At 34.8% G+C, this 23,628-nt stretch overlaps 1 protein-coding gene and 1 long non-coding RNA gene across 17 annotated transcripts in view; one reads left to right on the forward strand and one right to left on the reverse strand.

Moving 5' to 3' along the window:
- RAD51B (RAD51 paralog B) overlaps nt 1-23,628 on the forward strand; it is a 723,675-nt gene that overhangs the window by 23,014 nt on the left and 677,033 nt on the right. For all 16 annotated transcript variants that reach the window (XR_004320787.1, XR_004320785.1, XR_004320786.1 and 13 more), the window contains exons 6-7: nt 4,185-4,304; nt 5,342-5,525. Coding sequence is in view for 13 of the 16 variants with exons in the window: in XM_032482240.1 (XP_032338131.1) it covers nt 4,185-4,304; nt 5,342-5,525 (304 nt within the window). In the remaining 3 variants the exon portion in view is untranslated. The remainder of the gene's footprint in view (nt 1-4,184; nt 4,305-5,341; nt 5,526-23,628) is intronic.
- LOC116664323 lies at nt 1,468-22,597 on the reverse strand. The gene is made up of 3 exons (XR_004320799.1): nt 22,587-22,597; nt 4,999-5,009; nt 1,468-1,540 (listed from the first exon to the last, which is right to left on the reverse strand). It is a non-coding gene; the product is annotated as an uncharacterized LOC116664323 (long non-coding RNA).

Genomic DNA, 23,628 nt, shown 5'->3' on the forward strand with positions numbered 1-23,628 from the left:
ATTTGTCAATATATTGCTAGTTTTCTCTTTAAAAAGAAGGATATGCTTGTACATACCTTGAGAATATGGAGATAGATTAGTGACGTGTCTATGGAAATATTTTGGCAGCCATAAAAATTCCAGTATACATGAATAAATACTATAATATCCCTATTGGAGATAATTAGAGAAACATGAAACTGGAGGATAAGAATAAAAAAGGAAGGTAATATATAAATACTAACAGAGGTTTTCAAAATAAAACTTTGGGAGAAATAAAATGGATAAAGGAAAATAAAGTGAGTCTTAGAACTTCAAGTGTGTGAGGAAGAGTGGGGGATCTGGGGAAGCAGGAGATGTGACCCAGGACCCTGGAAGGTGGGGACTCAGGGAGGTGGGATATAGAATTGGAATTCAGGAGGTAGAAGTGGACATTCCTGAGTTGTCATGAAATCAGAAGAACTTTGAAAACTAGGAAGAAAAATGTAGTCCAACAGGGGAGGGAGACATTAACCAAATAATCACAAAAGTATAAAATTGTAACTATTAATAACCAAGTATACAAAGGAAGGAGATATGCTGTATTGGTTCCATGTGGAAGCAATAGCCAAGCTTAGATCTGAAGGAAGTTTTGTGCTTGGTATGCATGTCGCTTCGGAGAGTGCCAAGTACCCCACAGCCAGCACCCTCTAATTCCTACTCAACTTCCTGGAGTGTCACTCTTTCTGAACCAGTGTACCAGAGAGCCTGTAGCAGTAGTGGCCAGCATGCCTTTGGCTGATTTCGAAGGCAATACCAGTCTGGTCTTATGACCATGTGCATACTTGCTAGCTGGTACATACCCAGGATCTTTGACCCAGGGGTAAACAATAAGAGAGATAAATTCCCTTTTGCCATTTTTGAGATGGTTTCTTGAGTCTGAGTGGATTTCCCTTAGTTCAGTTCCAGCTGCCTTATCATTTGAGAATGAGGTGAATTAGTGGTGAGGGAGATTCTGAGGAGTTTCTAGGATAGAAAATGGAAATTAGTCATAAGTACTTATTATTACTCAAACAAAAATGTGGAATATTCTTGGAATCTGTAAGGGACTAATAAATTCATGTTATTTAGTAATACCACAGTGCTGAGCAAGTACGCATTGCATTAATGAACAGCCAAGTATTACAAGAAGCTCTGAGAAACCATGAACTTGTATTTCAGCACATTTATGATGCTGTATTTCAACTAGGATTTTGGACAACTTTTTTTTTTTTACATTAAGCATATGTTTTATTTCAAGTTGGCATGTAGTCACTAATGTGAAGCTTTTAACTTTCCTTTTATGCAAGAACTGTGAAGTAATGGGGGAACTAATAACAAAAACCTTGATGTGAGTGCAGTCTTTTCCGCTTCAATGGATGGTAATTCCATTCTTCCAGATACTGTCCAGTTAGTCAAGAAATCCTTTTGACCCCCTGGAACTATATCTTGAGTATAGTTCCTTCTAATCACTTGAGCTGTTCTCTGGGTCAAGGCAGCATCTCTTATCTGGGCTACTGCACTGGCTGATCTTGCTGTCAACCTTCTCCCTCCATAGCCTCTTCTCCATTTGGTAGCTAGAGTGATTCTTGAAAAAAAAGAAGGAAGTCAGATCATATTAGTCCTGATCGTAGGTTTCCCATTTTACTAAATAAAATCTAAACAAAATACCCCAGACCTAAAGTTCTTGTGTGATCTTAGCCTCTGGCTAGCCCCTTGACCTTAATTCCTTTTATTCTGCCTCTTGATTCCTGCATTCCAGCTACTACAGTGGCCTTCTTGTTGCTCCTCAGACGCACCAGGCCTCTTCCCACGTTTGGGCTTTTGCACTTGCTGTAATTCTCTCTTCCTGTGTACTATTTCACTGGATAGCCACCTGGTTCATTTTCTCATCTCCCTTCAACCTTTGCTCAAATGTCACCTTATTAAAGAGGCTTTCCCAGAGCACCCTCCATAAAATAGCGCTTATTTCTGTCCATTGCAGTCTGCTCCCTAATCCTAATTCACTTTTCTTTAAAGCACTTGTTATCTGACATATGATATATATTTATTTGTTCGTCTTTCTCAGTAGAATGTAAGTTCCACGAAGGAAGGATTTTTTGTTTTGTTGTTGTGCATTGCCGTATCCTTAGCACCTAGAGTGGTGCCTGGCATGTAGTCCTCGCATATGGGTCCTTAAATATTTGTTGAATGAGTGGATCTTAAATGCATCTTTTTAAAGGAATACTTTTATATAAGAAAGATGTCCACTAGATGGCATTGATATCAAATTTTATATAACTAATGTCTGGGAGCAAAAGATGGGATCTTTTCTTTTGCTTTTTCTAACCAAAAAAGATCTTTGTGTTGAAAACTGTCACAAGAAATTGCTCAGATTAATGTGAGGCATATAGAATACTACATTTATATTTGGTTTTTGACTTCTATATTTTAAGATATCTTTTCTAAAATAAAAAAAAAGATTCAGAGAAACTTAGAAAATGACCACACATTGGTATGTAAATAACCATTTGATACAGGTATCTAGCATGGTGACTGTAAGTAAGGTTAGTTCCTGTCCAAACATTGACCACCTTCCTTCTGAGGGGCCTTAATGGAATGAGAGAGCAGTAATACGTTCCAGAGCCTTTCACCACTCAAGCTACCAGTTGAAATCCAGCCTAGGGTTGGAGGCAGAAAATTATTGTCTGTCAGCTGTTCAGTTGTTGTTGCCAGTGAGTTAGGTACTCTCAGTCTGGTTCCAGAATCAGCGGGGTATCTTCCATGTTTCTGGGAGATGGTGCCATACCTATCCTATTAAAAAATCAGTGGGTTCCAAGTGTCAGAGCTTTCTTGCTGATTTCTCCGACTAGAGTTAAACTCAGCAAATAGTTGCCCTAATTAAGAAATTTGCACATTTTCCACAAACTCTCAAGATTTGCCTGCTCTGCCTTTGCCAGTGTCATCTCATTTCTTCTTGCTGTCATCATTTACCTCATTTCCTCCTTTCTTTAGTCCCTGTGCCTCTCAAGTACTTCCCCTCAATGGCCATGTGATCCATTTTGTTCTCACTCTTTACACAACCATTGGTACTGCTCCTTCCTCCTAATGTAATTTTTTTCCTCTTTCTGTTCAACCTAATGTTGCTTTTTCTTTTCAGATTGTTCAAAATATACTTTTTAAAAGAAATGTTATTAACTAGTTTTATTTCTCTCTTTTCCTGTTTTAGATTTTTCTCTTTCATTTCTGATTATAGCATATGTGAGGAACTTATTTCTTTAACAGACTCAGCCTCTTTTTGGAACTCACTAATGATTTAGAAGTAAAACCGCTATTCTTAAATATTTTTGTGTTGTTAAATAGAATACACAATATAGAGTGGCTTTAGCATTTACAGCACTTCCTTCCAGTCACCCTTGGATAGTTAACTACCGGGCTGATAAAGTATCACTTAAAATGATGCTACACTCAGGGATTTACATTGTTAACCAGAAATATTTGAAATTCCTAGTACCGCTCCATGTCTTGTACTGTTAGTGATGGTAGTTGCCTGTTTGAACTTGGCCGTCTCTAGTGCTTAACCTACCCCATGTGTTAGATCTAGTTTTGAGGTCAGAATTCAGTGTTTAGAAAATAACTTTTTGTTTACTAAGGAAATATTGGATAGCATCTGTTCGTTTAGAAAACAGTTTCCTGTTTACTGAGGAACTATTGGATAGCATTTATTTTGTATGTATTAAGTTTTAATTGTGAAAGCACATTTTTCTGGTCTCTGAGTCATGGACACTTACTGATATCTGATTATTAGATTGATAATATTCTGTGTTTGTTCAAATATATATATTTCATTTGTGAAAGTGAAGAGTTTTTTATTTCTAAACATGTCTTATAGTCAGATTGTCATTTATTAAAAAACATACATTTTTATGTTAAACCTCAGAGACATTGCTTGCTCAGTATTAGATGAGCTCTAAAAGCCCTTGCTGGGCTCAGGCTCTGACTGTTCATCTCTCTTTGTGCTTATAAAGGAGGGCTTACATTGCAAAATTGTATATTAAGCCATTTTGCTTAAACCTGCTCTATTGATAAAGCTTTTCTCCTGGTGTTGCTTATGGCTTATGAGTTTCTTAACTAAAATTCATTAGAAGATCAGAAATGTGGCCTTAAATTTTGACTGTTTTTGCTTGTGCTATTTTTTCCCCCCACAGACTGGTTGAAATAGCAGAATCTCGTTTTCCCAGATACTTTAATAATGAAGAAAAATTACTTTTGACAAGCAGTAAAGTTCATCTTTATCGGGAACTCACTTGTGATGAAGTTCTACAAAGGTATGCCATTTTAGATTTTGGTATTTTAGTAATGCTTTGGAGTTTTTTTTTTTTTTTTTTTCTTCATGTTTTTAGCTTCTGAGTGAAAAAAGTTCCTACCTATTAGGATTATGAGAAATAATTATTTCAGTGTTCCTCTTTATTGACTACAGCCTATTGGTTGAAATATTTCTTTAAAAATGAAAAAAAATGACTATAATGTTTTAGATTTAATTAATTAAGTGGTATATTAATTATCTATTGTCCCATTAACAAATTACCCCAAAGTTTAGCAGCTTAAAACAGCAAATATCCATTATCTCACATAGCTTTTGTGGGTTAGGTATCTGGGAATGGCTTAGCTGGGTATTTCTGGCTCAAGGTTGCTCAAAAGCTTGCAGTTAAGCTGTTGGCCAGGGCTGTCATCTCAAGGTCACTTGAGGCTGGAGAATCTTGGAGAATTCCAGAATCACTCATGTAGTTGCTGGAAGGCCTCCCTTCTTTCCTGGATGTTAGCCAGAGACCTCTATTTCTCACCAAGTAGGCCTCTCTGTAGGGCTGCTGACAACATGGTATCTTGCCCCCCGCAGAGTGAGTGCTCTAAGAGAGAGTGAGACAGAGCCCAAGGTGGAAGCTGCAGTCTTTTACAGCCTATTCTCAGAAATGATGTCATTTTGTCACAAGCTGTTGGTCTACAGACCAACCCTGGTACAACATGGGAAGAGACTCCACAAGGGTGTAAACGCCAGGAGGTGGGAGTAAATGGGGGCCATTTTGGCTACCACAAGTAGTTTTGCTCTAATATTGGAGCTTTATCAGTATCATAGGAGAACCAAGAAATAAAATTAAATGAAAACATTTTTGGTCTATTTCCAAAAGAGTGCAATATGTATAGGAGAGTTGAAAATAAGTTACGTTTATTGAATACTTGCAATCTTTACTGTAACTTAGGAAAGAACAATTTGTTGTTTTTAAGCTGGTTAACATTTGCAGTGCCCCTCCCCCCCTTTTATTATGCCTTAAATTTATCTACTATTTTATAAATTCTGCTTTTACAGGATTCAATCCTTGGAAGAAGAAATTATTTCAAAAGGAGTTAAACTTGTGATTATTGATTCTGTTGCTTCTGTGGTAAGAAAAGAGTTTGATACACAACTTCAGGGCAACTTGAGAGAAAGGAACAAGTTTTTGGCAAGAGAAGCAGCCTCTTTGAAGTATTTGGCTGAGGAATTTTCAATCCCAGTAAGTTTTTCTTTCTCTCTTTTTTCCTTAAACTTTCTTTTTTTCCCCCTTTTTATATTAAGTTCACTGACTTATAATATCAAGTAATTAGAAGGAAATGTAAAAGAAAGGAAGGAAGGAAATGTAAAACATGATTTTTTAAGGTAGTATACAGTCTAATTGCTATAGCAAATATCACCGTCTTTGAAATTTGTTCATCTGTTGAGATTATTTTATCTTTTTCACAATTTAAACTTGGAACAGATTTAAGTATTGTTTTTAAAAGTTCCAGTTCCTATAGTCACTCCTTTTCTTCTCTCTCGTTGTTTACTCTTCGTGTATGTTTTTGTATTTTTGTCACATTGGGGTAAGTATTACGTGTTAAAACTCCATGAAATTTCCTATGTCTGTTTCTATACATTTTTTTAAAATGGCAGTGGTTGTCAGTTTTATAAGTATTTGAGGTTTAGATATTGTTACTGTGTTCAGTGATTTGTACGCTGTAGGATTTGATTTGCTTCAGATAGTCAGAGGTTGACTATTTGGGTGTGTTTGGAAGGACAGTAAAGAAAGTAAGTAAGGAAACCTTGAAAAATTACTGTTGGCATGACTCTCAGTAGTGGGGATTGTGGTCAGGAAATCTGAAGGTGAGGTACATTGCAAAGGTTTATGGTGGGTAAGCTACAAGACATAAGTGAGTGTCTTACATCCCCATTAGCAGTGTGTGGGAGAGTGCAGCTTGTTCTGAAGCCTCACCAACATTTAGTATTGTCAGACTTTTCAATTTTAGCCATGTAGTCATCTCAATAGAAGACAGGAAAATTCCTTAAACTGAGATAAAATTTAGTGATTTTATAATTTTTAGACTTGTTTGGAAAATGAAAATCTTGGATCTTTGTAGCACTAGTGTAAACTGACATTGGCCTTTTTGATTTATAATCCTAATCAAGAAATCGAGGGAGAAAATGTGGTGTTCAAAAAATTCTATATATTTTTATGGCTTTTCAGTTTGTATTTTGGATCACATGATACAATTCCTTGTGAAGTCAAGTGCTGTAGTTTATCTTGGATGATGCTTATCTTTTAAATTTTATTATATTTGCTTAAAAGGACAAATTCAAATCCATGTTTTCCCTGATCAAGGAGAATAAGGGAATTTTAAAATACTTTATAGAGTTACTTGCTTGAGTGGAAAATTTAAGAATGTATGTTTATTTTATTAACTCATACTGTTGCTGGACTTAATTTTGTGTAAAATATGAAAATTCACTTTTTAAAAGTTGTATTTGTTTGTCTTTCAGTAGTAATTATAGTCTAATGCATTTCAGTTTTTTCTGAGGTGATTATTTTCCTGAGTGAGAAAGGGGCTCTGCCTTTCCGTGTTTTTTTTTTTTTTTTTTTTTTTGGTGGGGGGGACGAGGTAATTAGGTTTTTTATTTATTTATTTTTAATGGAGGCACCGGGAATTGAACCCAGTACCTTGTGCCTTCTAGGCACACACTCTACTAATAAGCTATACCTCCCCCACTTCCTTGTTTTTAATAGAGCCCTCTGAAAGAATAGGTACTTAGTACCCCGTGTCCTTCTGTCTTTGCCTTTGTTTTTCTATTCAGAGGTAAATCAAAATATAATATGTACTTATGTAATACAGATAGTATCAGTTTTTCTGACAAGTCAGTATTGGTTTTAGAAGGCTTTGGAAAAATACTGCCTTAGGAAGTGTCAGAATTTTCCTGGCCTAATTACCTCATTTAAATGGCAAATCATAACCTTTTAAACTTTTATACTATACTTTGAGTAGGTGGCTTCATATGGAACTAAATGTCAAATAAAAGTATGTTGTTTTCTGGTTCATGATGCCTTTCAAATTAGCAAACCTTATGCCTCCTTGTACTTACTCAAACATGCCAACAAACATTCCTGCCTCAAGAAGTCCTCAGCCTGAATATTCCTTCTCTACATCCATATGATTTATTCTCTCCTGTAATCATCTTACTAGTGAGGACTTCCCTGACCATAGAAGTGTCCCTGCCTCCCCATCTCTCTTATTATGCTCCATGTTCCTCCATCATAGTTTTCACCTTCTGGCATTATATGTTTATTGTTTGTGTGTCCCTGCCACCCATGGTGTGGTTACGGGAACTGTGTCTACTTTGTTCATGGCTTTTTTCTCAGTACCGGGAATAGTAACTAACACATAATAGGCAGTAAATATTTTTGAATATATGAATTTAGATTCAGCTTCTCTTCTTGGACTTGAATTAATCTTACATATATTTATACTGAACTTAAATTTTATTATTTGCTTTTAACTCTATTTTGATCCTATGTTTAATATTGTTTACTATTTCTAATTGTAGTAAAATATAACTTTAGATGGCAGAATCTTCTCATATAGGACCTGTACTCAGTTTACACTGACATCTTATAGGAAGAAAAAGAATTCTTAAGATTCTTAAATTTGGAAAAGGCTTTAGAGATGTAGATAGTGTCAGAGAGCCAGGAATTAGAAGAGATTTATCCCAGTTTAGTAAAACCATGATAAGTGAATGTCTGATGGCCTCTGAAGACAAGGCAGAAAGCCAAGCATTCCAGCCTGTTTTTTGGCTGTGGATCTGAGATGGTGGATAGAACCAGGATGCCTGCATACCAGGATGAACTCTAGATATCTTTCCATTCAAATGAGAGTAAAGAGTAAAACCACCATGGGTAGTGGGTTGAGTACTTCATTGAATTTAAACATTTCTCTACAGTGAACTTTCAATGCTTTTAAAATGTGGGGGGGGGGGGAAGCTTAACATATAATTTGTATTTAATTTTGATTGTCACATTGTGTATATGTTTATGTATGGTATGTACAGTTGTCCCTCAGTGTCTGCAAGGGTTGCTTCCAGGACCCCTGTAGGTACCAAAATCTGCGATGCTTAAGTCCATTATGTAAAATGACAGTTCTCCTTATCCGTGAATTTTACATCGAGGTATTGAACTAACTGAAGATTGTTGATCTGTGGTTGGTTGAATCTGCAGACGCTAAACCTGTGGATGTGGAGGACGATTGTATGTTTGTTTGTATGCAAGCATGCCTACGTACATGAAGATTTCAACTTCCTCTCTCAGTAATTGATAGAATTAATAGAAAGTCAGAAGGCTTGAATAACATAATCAGTCAACTTGATCTAATGGATATTTACAAAACATTCCACTCAAATGCCTGCAGAAAACATACTCCTTTCAGGAACACATGAGATAGTCACCAAGATAGACCGAACTTTGAACCATAAAATAAATCTCAAAATATTTAAAATATTAAAATAGTACAAAGTATGTTTTTTTTTTACCACAAGGGAATTAAACTAGAAATTGGTAACAGAAACATGTCTGAAAAATCCACAGATACTGGAAATTAAACAAAAACACTTCTAAATAACCTATGTGTCAAGGAATAAATCACAAGAGAACTTAGAAAGTATTTTGAAGTAAATAAAAGGATAAGAGAGCAGTCTGCTTGTAAAGCAGTGTTTTATTAAACTAGCTTAAGGCATCGAGCCCTTTTAAATGCAAGTAATATTCTCATGAACCGCTGCTGCTGACTTCAGACTTATTATAATATCACAGCAATATATAGAATTATGAAACTAGCTAATAACTTCATATTAAATCATAGGAAACTATAAAGGTGGGTTGTATTTACAGCAATCACAGTACTAGTCATATTAATTATTCTAATGTTATAGAAGATAATTTTCTAAATTAAATTATTGCTTACAATATAAACAAACTATGGCACAGCTTGTTTTGAAATATATATATATGTGTATGTATATCTATATATCTATATGTATATGTCTCCTGTAGTTCATATGATGACTCAACTTTCCCACCTCTTTTTTTCTGTCTGAACTACTACAAAGCCTTCTGTTTGGGAAGGGTGACATCATTTGGCCCTCACCTGGGCATGAATGCCTTTATGTTTGAATTCTGCCATTGCTCTTTTCTCATTCGTGTCTGACAATTAAAGTGGTACTACTTGGCATCACTTGATTGAAAACACGCATTAACATCTTGTGGCAGCTCTCAGTTATAAAATGCCTATCCTGATATTTTGAGGTCATCATTGAAATGGAAATATAAAATTAAAAAATTCTCGGAGATAATTTATAGACCTTTGAATATGTTCACAGATTGTCGTTTGAGAAACACAGGTTTACGAGTTTTGTAGAATCTTTTTTCCTGAATTTTATGGGGGAAGTTTAAGGGACACTGTTACTGGGATGTAAGATGCAAAACCTTTGTCTTTTTAAAGTACGTCCCTGCTAGTTTTAGAAGAAACAGTAGGCTCTGAAACTGTTTATAGATAATCAATGAGAACAACATAAAAGAAGAATTTAAATATTGCCTGTATAAAATAAATTGTGGTTATGGTTATTTATGTTGCCTGTTTAACATTGCCATCTAATACCATACAGAACAGATATTATGCATATTGTTAATTATGTATCAGATTAAAATAATAGGATTTTCTTGCCAAAAAAGACCTTAAAGTTCATTTAGATTAGCCCCTTCATTTTATAGATGACACTGAGGCCGAAAGGTGACCTGAATTGTTCTCCTGTATTTAGCATAGAAGACAGGTAGTGGGTAGAATGCAAGATCTTTTCGAAGCCAGTTGTGAGATTTTTTTTTTTCTATAGTAGAATTAGTTTTTTTCTTAGATCTGCAGAATGATGGTGGACTGTAAACGTCTTAAGAACAGAATTATGTCTTCTGTTTTTCTGATTTCCAGGGCTTAGTCCTATGGATGAGTAATATTTAGGAAGTAACAGCTAATAAATGACAATTATTGAATCATAATGTTGTACATCTGAAACTGACGTAATGTTTTATGTTCTAGCTCAGTTTTTTTAAAAAAGCATATATGAAACCCTGAAATAACAGATAGTTATATATTAACTTCGACATCTGCAAAGAACTGAAAGTTAACGTTTTCTCTCTTGAGCTGAATAAGGACAGTAATTTGTTAAATGATGGTAAATAATAGGTATGGCTTAGTGGCACATTTAATGCCTAAGTAAGAGGGACCTCATTTTGAGTGTTGTGAAGGGATATGAAAAGTTTAAAAAATTACAGTTAAGGCCTATAAAAATATACTTACAATACATGTCATATTAACATCCATTTAAACATTTTTCTTTGTCTTTTTAAACAGTTTGAATTTTTATGCTAACTGGTGAAATTCTTGTTTTCATATTGATTTTTGTAGTATGCCATGTTAGCTGTATTCTTTTTGTTTGCTTTGTTTTCTATCTTAGAGCTTTAAAAGCTATTTTTAAAAAAAGGAGGGTAAAAATACATTACTTAGATAAAAAGACTAACTTCCAAGATTCTTCTTTGAAAATGCTTCAAATGTATTTTGAACAGGCCAATACAAATACAAAAAAAAAAATGCACAAAATGCCAAGATCTAAATTTTTACTGTTTCACAGAATTCAAGTTAATTTCAGTTGTTGGTATTATGAGTACCATTGAAGTTTGTCTTTCCCCTCTATCTTCTTTTACCTTCATCTCTTGATATTGTGCAAATGTTTTCTAGTGTGAGGGAACTAGAACCACTTACCAGTATTTAGAAAAGTGGTATATCAAGAAAAATTTGAATATACTATTTAAACATTCTAAGAAGGAAAAGTCTTATTTTCATTGAGGGTTGTTAAAATCCAGATTATTTTACTGAGATGTGATTATGACCAATTTTTCTGTTGTTGCCATCAGTGTTGTCGATTGTGTATTTTTTGAGAATATGCATTGTTCTAATGTATTGCATAATGTGTGATTTCTTTTGAAATATTAATGCTCATAAAATGTTTAAAGGTATTTAGAAAAATGCACTAAAGTGTGTATTCCCAATTTTCATATTTTTAGGACATAAGATTTTAAAATCATTAACAAGTGGAAACTGTTTTTGTTTTAAGCAAGGCAAATATTGTAAGGTTAAACTTTTTATTATTATTTGACAAAAGCATAAAATATTTTTATCTCAGTTTAATGGTAGATTTCATATGGGCCGGGAGTTCTTTTCCTTTTAGCTGACCCATCATGCAAAGTGGGTTTAGTCTTGTGGGAATATAACTTACCTTAGATACTAATAAATATTGAAAATGAAAAATATAGGAAACGAAGCCAATATATTTAAAGCAATTAAGGTTTTGTTAATTACAAATTAACTGGAATACTATGTTTATGGAATACTATGTTTATGACCTGTGAGAGGGAGGAAAAGGCATGTATGTTCCCAATTTTGACGTTTATTATTATCGTAAACATAAAAATTCAGGACTTGTATTTCTGTGAAAGTCTAATGAAGTTTCTCTGATTATGAAATAGGAATCCTAGACTCAAGATATATGTAAATAGGCCATCAAAACTCTAGAGCTATATTTTGCTGTTGTGTAATGTTGTATGATTGTCCAGAAATGATATAATTTTTGGTTTACTTTGATTATTTTCTTATTAATTACTGAAAACAAACACTATGGGAATTCTGTTAACACTTTTTCTTCTTTTTCATAAGTGCCTTTTGTTTGCCTACTCACATTTGAAGTCAGATTATTCTTAAAGCTACCCTGTATTCATTCAGGTAGCTGAAACAGTCTGGACTGAACCTTTATTCACCAGTCAGAGATAACAATTCTAGAAAAATTATAACTTTTCCTTTGTGTAGCTCTTTATCATTTATAACACCTGTTTTTATTGTTGACCAGAACAAAAAGCTACAAGCAATTTCAGATTAATGAGTAGGTGATTGGCTAAATTAGTGGTGGTATGTCCATATAACAGAAGACTGTGCCATTGTTAAAATGAATGAGATAACCCAGAAATGCATTCCCAGATTGTGTAGGAAAGGATTAACTCAGCTGGTGTGGGTTGCTCAAAGTCCGCACATTCCCAAAAAAGGTCTCTCTTCAGGACTGCTGGTTCCTGGGAGATGAACCCTGACTGAGCCTTTGGAACATTCTGCTTAGTAAGAGTGTTTTTGTATGCCTGGTGCCTTGGACCACACAATACCAGTTGGATCAGATAGTTTATGTGAACAGTGTGATTTATGGTGAGCACCTATTTTGCTCTAGGGACTGGAATCTGAATAGGCCCTGCATGTCTTGAGTCTGACCCCCAATAAAAACTGGACACCAGAGCTTGGACAAGCTTTCCTGGCTGACATCACTTCATATGTATTGTCACACGTCATTGCTGGGAGAATTAAACGTATCCATATATCTCCGCTGTGGGATGGCACCTGGAAGCTCCTTCCTGGTTTTTCCTGAGCTTTGCTCATGCTCCTTCTCTCTTTGTTTATTTCAGTCTGTATCCTTTTGCTGTGATTAAGCCATAACTGTGAGTGTAACAGCTTTTCTGAGCCCTGTGAGTCCTTTCAGTGAATCATTGAGCCAGAAAGTGGTCTTAGGGACCCCTGACAAACAGCGGCATCAATAGATATCTGTAGGAATTTCTGTGGCAGTTTCATTTGTAACTGCTCAAAACTGGCAAAATTTAGTTACTAGTATTGCATCAATCTTAATTTATTGGTTTTGATCATTGTACTATGGTTAAGCATATAGGAACTCTCTGTACTCTTTTCACAACTGTTTGGTGATTCTAACATTACTTCAAAATAAAAAGTTAAAGGAGAGTGGGTTGCGGTGCTTTTATATGCATAAATTGGTTCTGGAAGCTCATAAGGAAACTCCGTTGATTGCTTCTAGAGAAGGAAGGTAGGGACTAGAAGGAGACTTACTTTTGGTGCACTGGTTCTCATCCATTTATTCATATGGTCCTATAGGTATTACTTAATATCTCTTCAATTTAAACACTGCTGTTTATCTTTTAGCAAATCTAGCTGGCTCCATTTCCAATATATATTTAGTACCTGATTAATTTCCATCATTTTCAGAACTCTCACCCTGGTTCTGGGTGGTTAAGAGTACTGGCTTTGGAGTTAGATGTTGGTTTGAATCATAGCCTCACTGTTTGCTAATTTTATAAGCTTGAGTAAGTTATTCATCTTAGTTCCAACTCTTAGTCTCCCATTTGAAAAATGGGGATAATAATATCTGACTCATGGAGTGTGAGGATTAAGTGAGATAATGTCTGTAATGTCCTTTGCACGATGTTTGACACATTCAGTAAAAGGTAGCTATTAATTATTAATTTTAGTAGTTACCTCACTCCAGATGCTTGGTATATTTTCTCTCTTACCTCCTAATATTTTTTTCCAGGAGGCTGCAATGCCTCAAAAGGAAAAATCATGTCTTTCTCACTGCTGTGTCCTCTTCCAGCTGCTTTGTTGATGGATGCAGTTACTGCCTGATCCTCCTATACCTGGCTCATTCACTTATTTTTGGCTCTCAGACTCTCCTCTTGTTTTCCTTTCTTAACTCCACCCTCAGCAATTGTGTACAGCTCTTTGCTAGGCACTATGAGATCATAACAATAAATAAAACATAGTCTTTGCCCTAAGGGCTTCTATAAATTAGTTAATTGTAGGAGACAAATAGCTTTCTGTGGTATAATGGAAAATGAAACAAGTACCTTGTCTACAATTCTTTTTCTGTTTTAACAGATACATAAATAGCTTGGTGCCCCCTTCTCTACCCTTTACTTGGGGCTATAGATTACACAGAGAGAAATAAAGGGAGATAGCAGAGATCTCATAGGCTGTAGCCAAATTCTGTCGTGTCTAACCTTGACCCTTACTGTCCATTCTTATTCACAAAGAGAGTGCTCTTTGGGAGACAGATAGTGGTTTAACTGATGAAGAATAAGCATAATTCCAAAGTTGTGTTGCTAAGAAAAAGTTAGGAATGAAAGTAAGTTGCAGCTCTTAGTCTTTAGTGTTATTTTACGTATATTACACAGTGCCTTGATATGTTTGTGGAATTTCCAGTTGAAGATCTTAAGGTTGTGGCTGAGTGGCAAACTTCAATTCTTGAGAACAGGGAGGCGGAGAAATGAAGTGTTTTATCTGAGGCTGCTCAAGAAGTATTTGTCTAACTGAATGCCATCACTTGCTACTTCTCTCCGGGATTATTATTGCAGTGTTTTAATTGGTCTGCTCTCTTTTCTGTAAGGGTACATAGCATAGCTACATAATTTTCCCAAAGTATATCTTGGATCACATCCTCTACTCAGAAGCATTGCATGGCATCATAGTTTTTATAGGATAAATCTATTGGACTGTTATCACTATGAGGGCAGATAACTTACCTGTTTTGTTCACACCTGTATTCTTTGCATTTTGGATAGTGCATTGCACAGAATAGTTGCTCCAGTTAGTATTTGTTGAATGATTAAGTCTGTATTCCTGATATGATATTCAAAGTTCCCTTCCATCTAGTTCCATCCTACTCCTCCTGCCTTTTCTTTTCTCTTCAGTGCAGGCTGCTAGTCCACCCTGTCACTCTGTTTAGTCTAGCTGTGGATGTCCTTCTCTTTCATCTCCCTTCCTAAAGTTTACTCTTTTTTCATGTCTGAGCTCACAGGTTTTCTCTCTTCCCTGAGATTTTTGTACCGCTTGATTTTAGCTCCAGTTGATTCTACCTTCCTCTGTAGTACACACAGGTTTTTAGCTCCAATCAATTCTATCTTCTTTTGTAGTACACGTGGTCTTAACTTCTTAAGTAGAACTTTAATCATTTATTACTTTGCAGTGTCATTTACATTTTTATATGTCCGTGTCTGTGCTCCTTAGTTATATTAGAAAACGCCCAGAAAATAGAGCTATCTTCTATGTATCTGCCATAGCTGCCTATATTGAATAGTGCCCTATATTGAGTAGGTGTCCAATATATATTTCTAGAGTGACTGTATCACTTTTTTTGGTCATGCAATATATGAAATGTATTTAAGTGCATACTTCAATTCTTACAATACTTAAAGAGGAAACATTCTAACATTCATTACAAAAAGTGAAAAGATCAAACTTCTAAGCTTTTGCACAGCGAAGGAAACCATAAACAAAATGAAAAGACAACCTACAGACTCTGAGAAAATATTTGCAAACAACAAGACCCACAAGGGCTTAGTTTCCAAAATATACAAACAGCTCATACAACTCAATAACAAAAAAACAAACAACCCAATCAAAAATAGGCAGAAGACCTAAATAAACATTTCTTCAAAGAAGACATACAGATGGCCCATAAACACATGAAAAGATACTCAGCATCGCTAATTATTAGAGAAATGCAAATCAAAACTACAATGAGGTATCAACTTACACCAGTCAGAATGACCAGCATTATAAAGTCCACAAATGATAAATGCTGGAGAGGGTGTAGAGTAAAGGGAACCCTCCTACGCTGTTGGTGGGAATGTAGTTTGGTGCATCCATTATGGAAAACAATATGGAGATTCCTCAAGAAACTAAAAATAGACTTACTGTATGATTTAGCAATCCCACTCCTGGGCATATATCCAGAGGGAACTCTAATTTGAAAAGATACAAACCCCCCAATGTTCATGGCAGCACTATTTATAATAGCCAAGACATGGAAGCAACCTAAATGTCCATTAACAGATGACTGGATAAAGAAGTTGTGAGATATATATATATATATATACATGTACATATATATGAATATGCACACAGAAGGGAATACTACTCAGCCATAAAAAAGAATGAAGTAATGCCAGTTTGCAGCAACATGGAAACCTAGAGATTATCATACTAAGTGAAGTAACTCAGAGAAAAATAAATACCATATGATAAAACTTATGTATGGAATCTAAAATGTGACATAAATGAACATATTTACAAAACAGAAATATAGTCATAGACATAGAAAACAAATTATGGTTACCAAAGAAGAAAGGAGGTTGGGATTAGCAGATACAAGCTATTATATATAAAACAGATAAACAACAAGGTCTTACTGTATAGCACAGGGAAGTATATTCAATATCCTGTAATAAACTATAATGGAAAAGAATATGTATATATATGTATAACTGGACCATTTGGCTGTACACCAGAAGCTGATACAACATTGTAAATTGACTATAGTTCAATTAAAAAAAAAAAGATCAATTTGTGGTTACCTGAGGTAGAGGGTAGGGGATGGGGGATTTGGGGGAAGACAGTGAAAAGTACAAACTTTCAGTTAAAAGATAGATAAGTATTAGGAATGTAATGAACAACATGATTAAGATAATTAATACCGCTGTATGTTATACATGAAAGTTGTGAAGAAAGTACATTCTAAGAGTTCTTATCACAAGAAAAACATTTTCCTGTTTCTTTAATTTAGTGTCTGTAAGATGATAGATGTTCACTAAGTTTATCATGATAATCATTTCATGATATATGCAAGTCAGATCATTATGCTGTACAGCTTAAACTTACACAGTGCTCTGTGTCAATTATATCTCAATAAAACTGGAAAAAAAAGAGAAGATTCTTGAGAGCTAAACTGTGGTGTCTCTCCCCCATCCCTTTCCTTCTTTAAAACTAATTTGCTGATAGAAAACTCTGTACCTTTAATTTAATATAATGCATGAACTTCTGTGAGACATCATCAATCAAGATTTTATACAAAGAGCTGTGATTGTCAAGGTGGGAATTTAACATGAGTGCTCTGTATATACTATTACTATAATGCCTTGTTTAGAAATTTGGATGATATTCTATTTTATGATTTTTAACTTATGAGAGAAAATCATTGTAGAGAAATTGGATCCTGTGTTGACAGCTCACTAATTAAATTTAAATAAACAGTATGAAATACAATCTTTGCTGTATGAGAGGTTGGTCAAAGGATACTGTCTTGTGTTTTTCAAGGATAAAAATTATTTCTTTGGCTCATATTGTTGTATGTCCTTTGTCTTTTTGAATGTGTACATTGAGTTAATATACTTACCTTCAAAGTACATATATGTTGATATGTTGTCAGTATTTTAATTTTATACTTTTAAAACCTTTGTCTTTAAAAATTAAAAAAAATTTTTTTGAGCTTAATTCCTTGAGGAGCTCAATTCCTTGACATTTTAAATCTTTTTGGACGCTTCTGGTTTTATGTCTGTTTTTCATCAGTTTATTACATCAGTGACTTTATTTCTCAGATAATTTATAATTTTAGTAGAGTTTGAAGTCCAGGCAAAATTTTAGTTTTAAAACAGAAAACAATTTTAATTATTGCTATTTTCCTTTATTAAGTATAAGAATTAAAGTAGGCATTTAATTAACTTTATAAGAGTTAAGAAAATTTTCTAAACATTTAAGAGTATGTAAACATACAACAGCTGTAGTTTAAAGGTTTTATCTGCCTTCTATTAGAAATAGAAGATATTAAAAGTTAGGTATTTCTTATTTGAACAATTTTTCCTTCCCTATTTTTTGCCTTCTGTTTTTCTATGATATTGAACAATTTCAATTTTACATTTTCCTATTTGTTTTGATTTTTACTATTAATTCAGTTTCTGCTGGGAAATGTCTTATTAAAAGTAAAACATTAAATCAAATATAGCTCTTTAATTCTAAGAGTATTTTGTTTGTTACAGGAGAGAAAAATGTGTGGGGGTAGAAAGAGAACAAAAGCTCTTGTTCTTACCAACAATGGTTTGAAAAATTAAGCCTCTTTTAAAATTGAATTTTGATCGTGTGTTTGGGTTTTAAAGTCCCTTTTAAGATCAAGCACCTTATATAGTATCTCAGAGTTTGTGTTAAATGGTATACTGGCAAAAGTAAGTAGTTGTTGAAATTGTTCTAGTTTGTTTAAATCATCTTGAAAGGCTGTTTATTATAAATAACTGCACCCATTGAGTACTTACTTTTGTTCTAGGTATTCTAGTGAGTACATTTCAAACATTATTTAATACTTTAAATAATTTTATGAGAAAACTTTATATTATTCCTGTTTTATAGTTAAGTAATTGAGGCTTACAAGGGTTAAATAGCTTCCCCAGAATCACATGGCTGGTAAGGGGAAGGGGTAGGACTTGGACTCAGACTGATTGGCAGATGTACTTATTCATGGTGGAGCACTGCTTCATAATGTAGTAGTTAAGTTTATTCTGCTCCTTTGCTTTTTATTATAATACTAATGCTGTTCAATACTCAGAATTCTTTCTTCCAAGCCGTTTTCAATGGGGAGTCTCACACTTTGCTTAATGCTTTGATTGTTGTTTAGAAGTGTAACTGTAGAGATGCTTCTGTTAGTTGTATTACTATTTCAAGTAAGAGAAATACCTGAATACTTGCAGCTTTGATTGCTTTTCCACCGACATATAAATCAAACATGTATATTGAGAATAAATAATGCCTTTATCTGTTAGTGAATGTGCTAAAGACTTGTTGGGTTTCTCTATTCTCAAGCTGGAATTGACCAACTCATAGCTTAAGTCCTATGATGATTATGCTATCTTAGGAAAATAATTCCTAAACACTTGTACTCCTCTCGTGGAGAACATCAGAAGTACAGACAGCCTCCTAAGATTTTGCGTTGAGGTTTAATGAAGACTTAATATGTGCTGTGACTGGATGGGAGACATTTTAGTTTCATGGCATTGCCAGATGTGTCCAGTAAATTTGGCTGTTCATGAATTTAATTAAAAGTTCCCAGGAACTTACAACTTAAGGTAGTTTTTATAAGCATCATGACTCAAAAGATCTTTAGTGTATATATTTGAGGGAGGGACAGTTTTGACTTGAACTGGAATAGAGTGATGTTTGTTGTTACAGGAACCAAGATACAGTATTTTAAAGAAATACTGAAAATGTTAACAATGTGAAAAGGTCTTTTTTAATGCTCCGAGCTTAAAATTCCTGAAGTTGATTTCATTTCTTAGACTATGTTGTAATGAATCTGTTTTGTTTTCCTCTGGGATTTTTAGCTTATCTTACTGTTGTTCAGTAACATGGGATTGGCCTGTTCTACAGCCTTAGAAACCACAGCTCTCTGTTCAATAGTAGACTTCTCCTTTCACTTTTCTCCTCCATTCTTTGGGAATCATACTTGGAAGGGTTAACATTTTATAGGAACAGCATGATGCAGTAGAAAGTACCCTAGAATTTGCAGTCAGAAAATATGACTTTAAGTACCAAATGTATTTCAACTAGCTCTGTGATCGTGGACCAGTCATTTCTCCTTCCTGAGCCTCAGTATCCTTATCTGTAGAAAGGGCATAAAAGTTTCTGCCTCATAAGGATTAGTATTATTATTACTGATAATAGTAGTAGTATTACTAGTACTAATTATAACTAGTAGATGAGTGATAGTAAATATATGTTGCTAAATTACTAACCTTTATAGAGGTTTTTACAGTTAACAAAGCACTTTCATATACAATAATTTATAGGAAAAAATACAGATGTGTATATATGTATGAAAGGACTTTGTAAATTCTGAAACACTGTGGGTGTTAGCTGATATTTTCATAATCAGCTGAAGTGGCTATTTTCAACTTTAGTTATTTGAATGGTGAATTCAGGTTTTCTAAATTCTGATAATACATTTCTGCTTAGCTAAAATAAGAGTTTTAGAACGTTTTCTGACTAGTGTTAAGATTTATTTTTAAGTTACATTGTAATGACATCTGATGTCTATATTATTGTCTGTATTATTGACAGAAACAGAAATAGCGGCTCAGTAAAAATCGTGAGTAGTCAGGAGTACTTGGGGGCTATTGTCATTCCCGGGAGCTATGGTAAGGTTCTTATTTCACTAAGAGTAAGCTTATCATTAATTGATAAGTCAGTGTGATTATTTAAAAATAAATATTTAGCACTTTATGTTTACAAAGTACCCTGCAATGGTTAATTAGCCTACATCAGTGTGGCTGGGCTGGTCCTATTGGTCAGCTGTGTGGAGGATTTCCAGACACCATTGTGATGACTCATTCTGACTCTGGGGTCAGTTGCTATTTGTCTGTGTACTGCAGGGCACCATCAGAGCTTATTAATTTGTTCAGTTGCACCAGCATTTTCCTACAGAAATTGTTCTGAAAAAAACTCCAGAAAAAAATTATAAAACCTTTTCTGTGCATTTGTTTCAGAACCTCACAGTTTCTAAGGACTAGAAGTTCTTTCTTAAGTGCAATCTAAATATTTGTCTTCAGTTAAATAGCCAATGTTTTTAAGGTAACCACCATTTAAGGCATTTTGTAATGAAATAGTCTTTGCCTTCAAGACTCATATTCTACTAGTAGATGTAGGACGTATTTTAAGGAAAGATCAACATGATACAAGGTAGTAGGTAGTAAGTATTTAGTAAGTGGTTGTGGCAGGTACTGTTAGTTGCTTACCCTGTGCCCATTTCTGTCTTGCCATTGTTAATAGAACCCTCATTGTCTTTCGGTGGCAGTGTACTCACCTTAGCTAAGTTCATGGCAGTCATATTCCCTGATTTCCCAGCTGGAGGTGCAGCTGAAGGTGGCCATGTGTCCTAGTTCTGGCTAATCATATCTGCTTTAGTTCTTTATTGCTGCTTAATAAATTATTCCAAAATGTACTGACTTAAAACAACAAATATCATTTGTTATGTCTCCTGTGGGTCAGGAAGTCAGATAAAGCCAATGCGGACCACTTGTCTCTGCTCCATGATGGAGCAGAGGCTGCAGCTAGAAGACTCAAAGACTGGGGAGACTGGGGGCTGAAATTGTATGAAGGCTCCTTCATGCTGTTTGGCACTTAATGCTTATGTATGCTGGGGGCCCAGCTGGAACATTCACATGTGGTCTCAATGTGGTTACTGGGTTCTGAGAGCTTCTGGGGAGAGAGAGAGAGAGAGATCCCCAGATGGAAACTGTATTCTTTTTATGACCGTGCCTTAAAACTCACATGGCATCACTTCTGCTGTACTCTGCTGGTCAAAACTATTACAAGTCCCCTCCCAGATTCCAAGAGAGAGACTATGACTTGTTGGTTGGAGAAGTCTCTGTCACATTGTAAAAAGAGTATATGGGCTGGGATATGTTGGTGTGGCCATCTTTGGAAAATACAGTTTGCCACAACATTTAAGCTAAGGCTTATTAGTAGAGAAGAGGAAGCTTCTAAGAAAGTGTTTACTTTCCAGGTAAAAGGGAGGTGATATTTCTGGCATGGTCCTTTGTTGCTTATCTCTTCTTCCTGCCTTGAAGGAGTGGCAACCATCTTGTGCTTACAATGTGATAAGCCAATATGAGAAGGATGTACATCATTGGATGTCAGCCCTGGTCTATCTGCTTTTGGACTTCTGATATGAGGCAAATAAACACCTATTTGCTTGAATTACTATAGAGAGATTTTTAGCTTTTTATAGCCAGTCATAATCCCCAAATCTCATGGCTGTCAACATTGAGCATGCATAGAAATCACCTGGAAGGATTGTTAGGGCTGACAAAGGGAGAGAGAACTTGGGCTAGATAGGTAAGATTTGGAGAGTTAGGACTGGGGAAGAAATTCAAGTATTACAAATGCAATGAGCAAACACATTAAAGCAGAAAATGTAAGAAAAATGGTTTTTGACTTCTGTAAGTTAATTAGCTTACTTGGAGCAGAAGTTTGTATTGAGGATGTGAAATTAGGTTAAAGAAGAAGTAATAACCCAGATGAAGGAGGTGCTCGGAGGCCAGAGAGAGACGCTTCTTTTTCATTTTGTAGATAGATTCTCAGAGCTCATTCATCTTACAACTGAAGGCTTGTACTCTTTGATCAACGTTTGCTCATTTCCCCCATCCCAGCCCCTGCTAACCACCATTCTACTCTGTTTCTCTGAGTTTGACCGTTATTTTTCCTTTTTTTAAGATTTCACATATAAGTGAGATCATACCATATTTGTCTTTCTCTGTTTGACTTACTTCACTTAGCATGAACCTCCAGATTCATCTATGTTATCACAAATGGCAAAATTTCCTTCTTTCTTATGACTGAATAGTATTTATTCATCAGGGTGACACTTAGGTTGTTTCTATATCTTAGCTTTTGTGAATAATAATGCCCTTAAATATTTTCCCTGCAAAAAAATTTTTTTTTTTCATTTCCCTAGATTGGTGTAGTACCAGATTTATGTGGTGGCTTGAGTTAGATAGCAATTAGAATTCAAGTTAAATAGCATTGACACACGTCTGAAGATTGCCTTGTATAATAGTTTATATTGTACATTGTAGGTCTGATTTTGAAATAATAATTCTTCCTTTATAATGTAAGTGCAGAATAAGATAGGATCCTTTATACTGTAGTGAGCCCAACCTGTAAAATGATCACATTCCTTTAGCATTAATAGTTTTAAAAAAGGTCTCATCTGTTTTTCTTAGGAGTTTTTCTTAGGAGCAACTGTTGTGCAAGCTTTGAGCCCACAGAGTTGACTCCAGCTTTTGCGTTCTGTTTACCAGCAAAGAGTGTTTCTTCCAGAGAGAATTACATTTCCTGAGTCTGGAAGTTCTGTGAGATAGAGCAACACTGAGAATCAGATCACACAGCCCACAGTTTTGATATTGCATTCAGGGGCCTCTGCTACCGTTTTTGTGATCCTGATTTTTGTTTAAACTAAGTAGTAGATGTTTGGCATTTGTGACATATGAGGCTAAGTCTTTTTTAGATAGTTTTCTCCACAAGTTGTTGCTATGTATTATTAGAAGGAAATGTGTTTTCTTTTTAGCAGCTTTATTGAGGTATAAGTTACATAGCATATAATTTACCCTAGGAGGAAGTCTTGCTTCCATGGAAAGATTGATAGATTCAAGACCAAAGCCCACATTTTTTTTTATCCATTTATATATCCCACATGAATTTATTTCCACTTTACTGCTAGGCTACTATATATTCTGTTGCCATTATTATTCTTATGCTGTAATTTAATACATTCTGAGGTAATAAACTTCTTTGTCACTTTAGATTGACAAGTATTTTGAAATAACTTTTATACTTATACTCTAATATAAATTCTAATAGATGAAGGAGCTTAGAAAGCCATCTTACAAAATGCTATGAAGATTTTAAAGATGTCGCAATGTGATAAAATTTCTAAAAGCTGGAAAAGTTGATGCAATGGATTCAGAACCCAATGATAGCAATGGTGGGATGATGGAGGAAAATATTTATTTATATTAAATGTTGTTTAAGCATCTGTTCCTCTTCCTTCCTTCCTAATGGGCCCATGAT

This window comes from Camelus ferus, chromosome 6 (assembly GCF_009834535.1).
Source record: "Camelus ferus isolate YT-003-E chromosome 6, BCGSAC_Cfer_1.0, whole genome shotgun sequence".
Taxonomy (NCBI): domain Eukaryota; kingdom Metazoa; phylum Chordata; class Mammalia; order Artiodactyla; family Camelidae; genus Camelus; species Camelus ferus.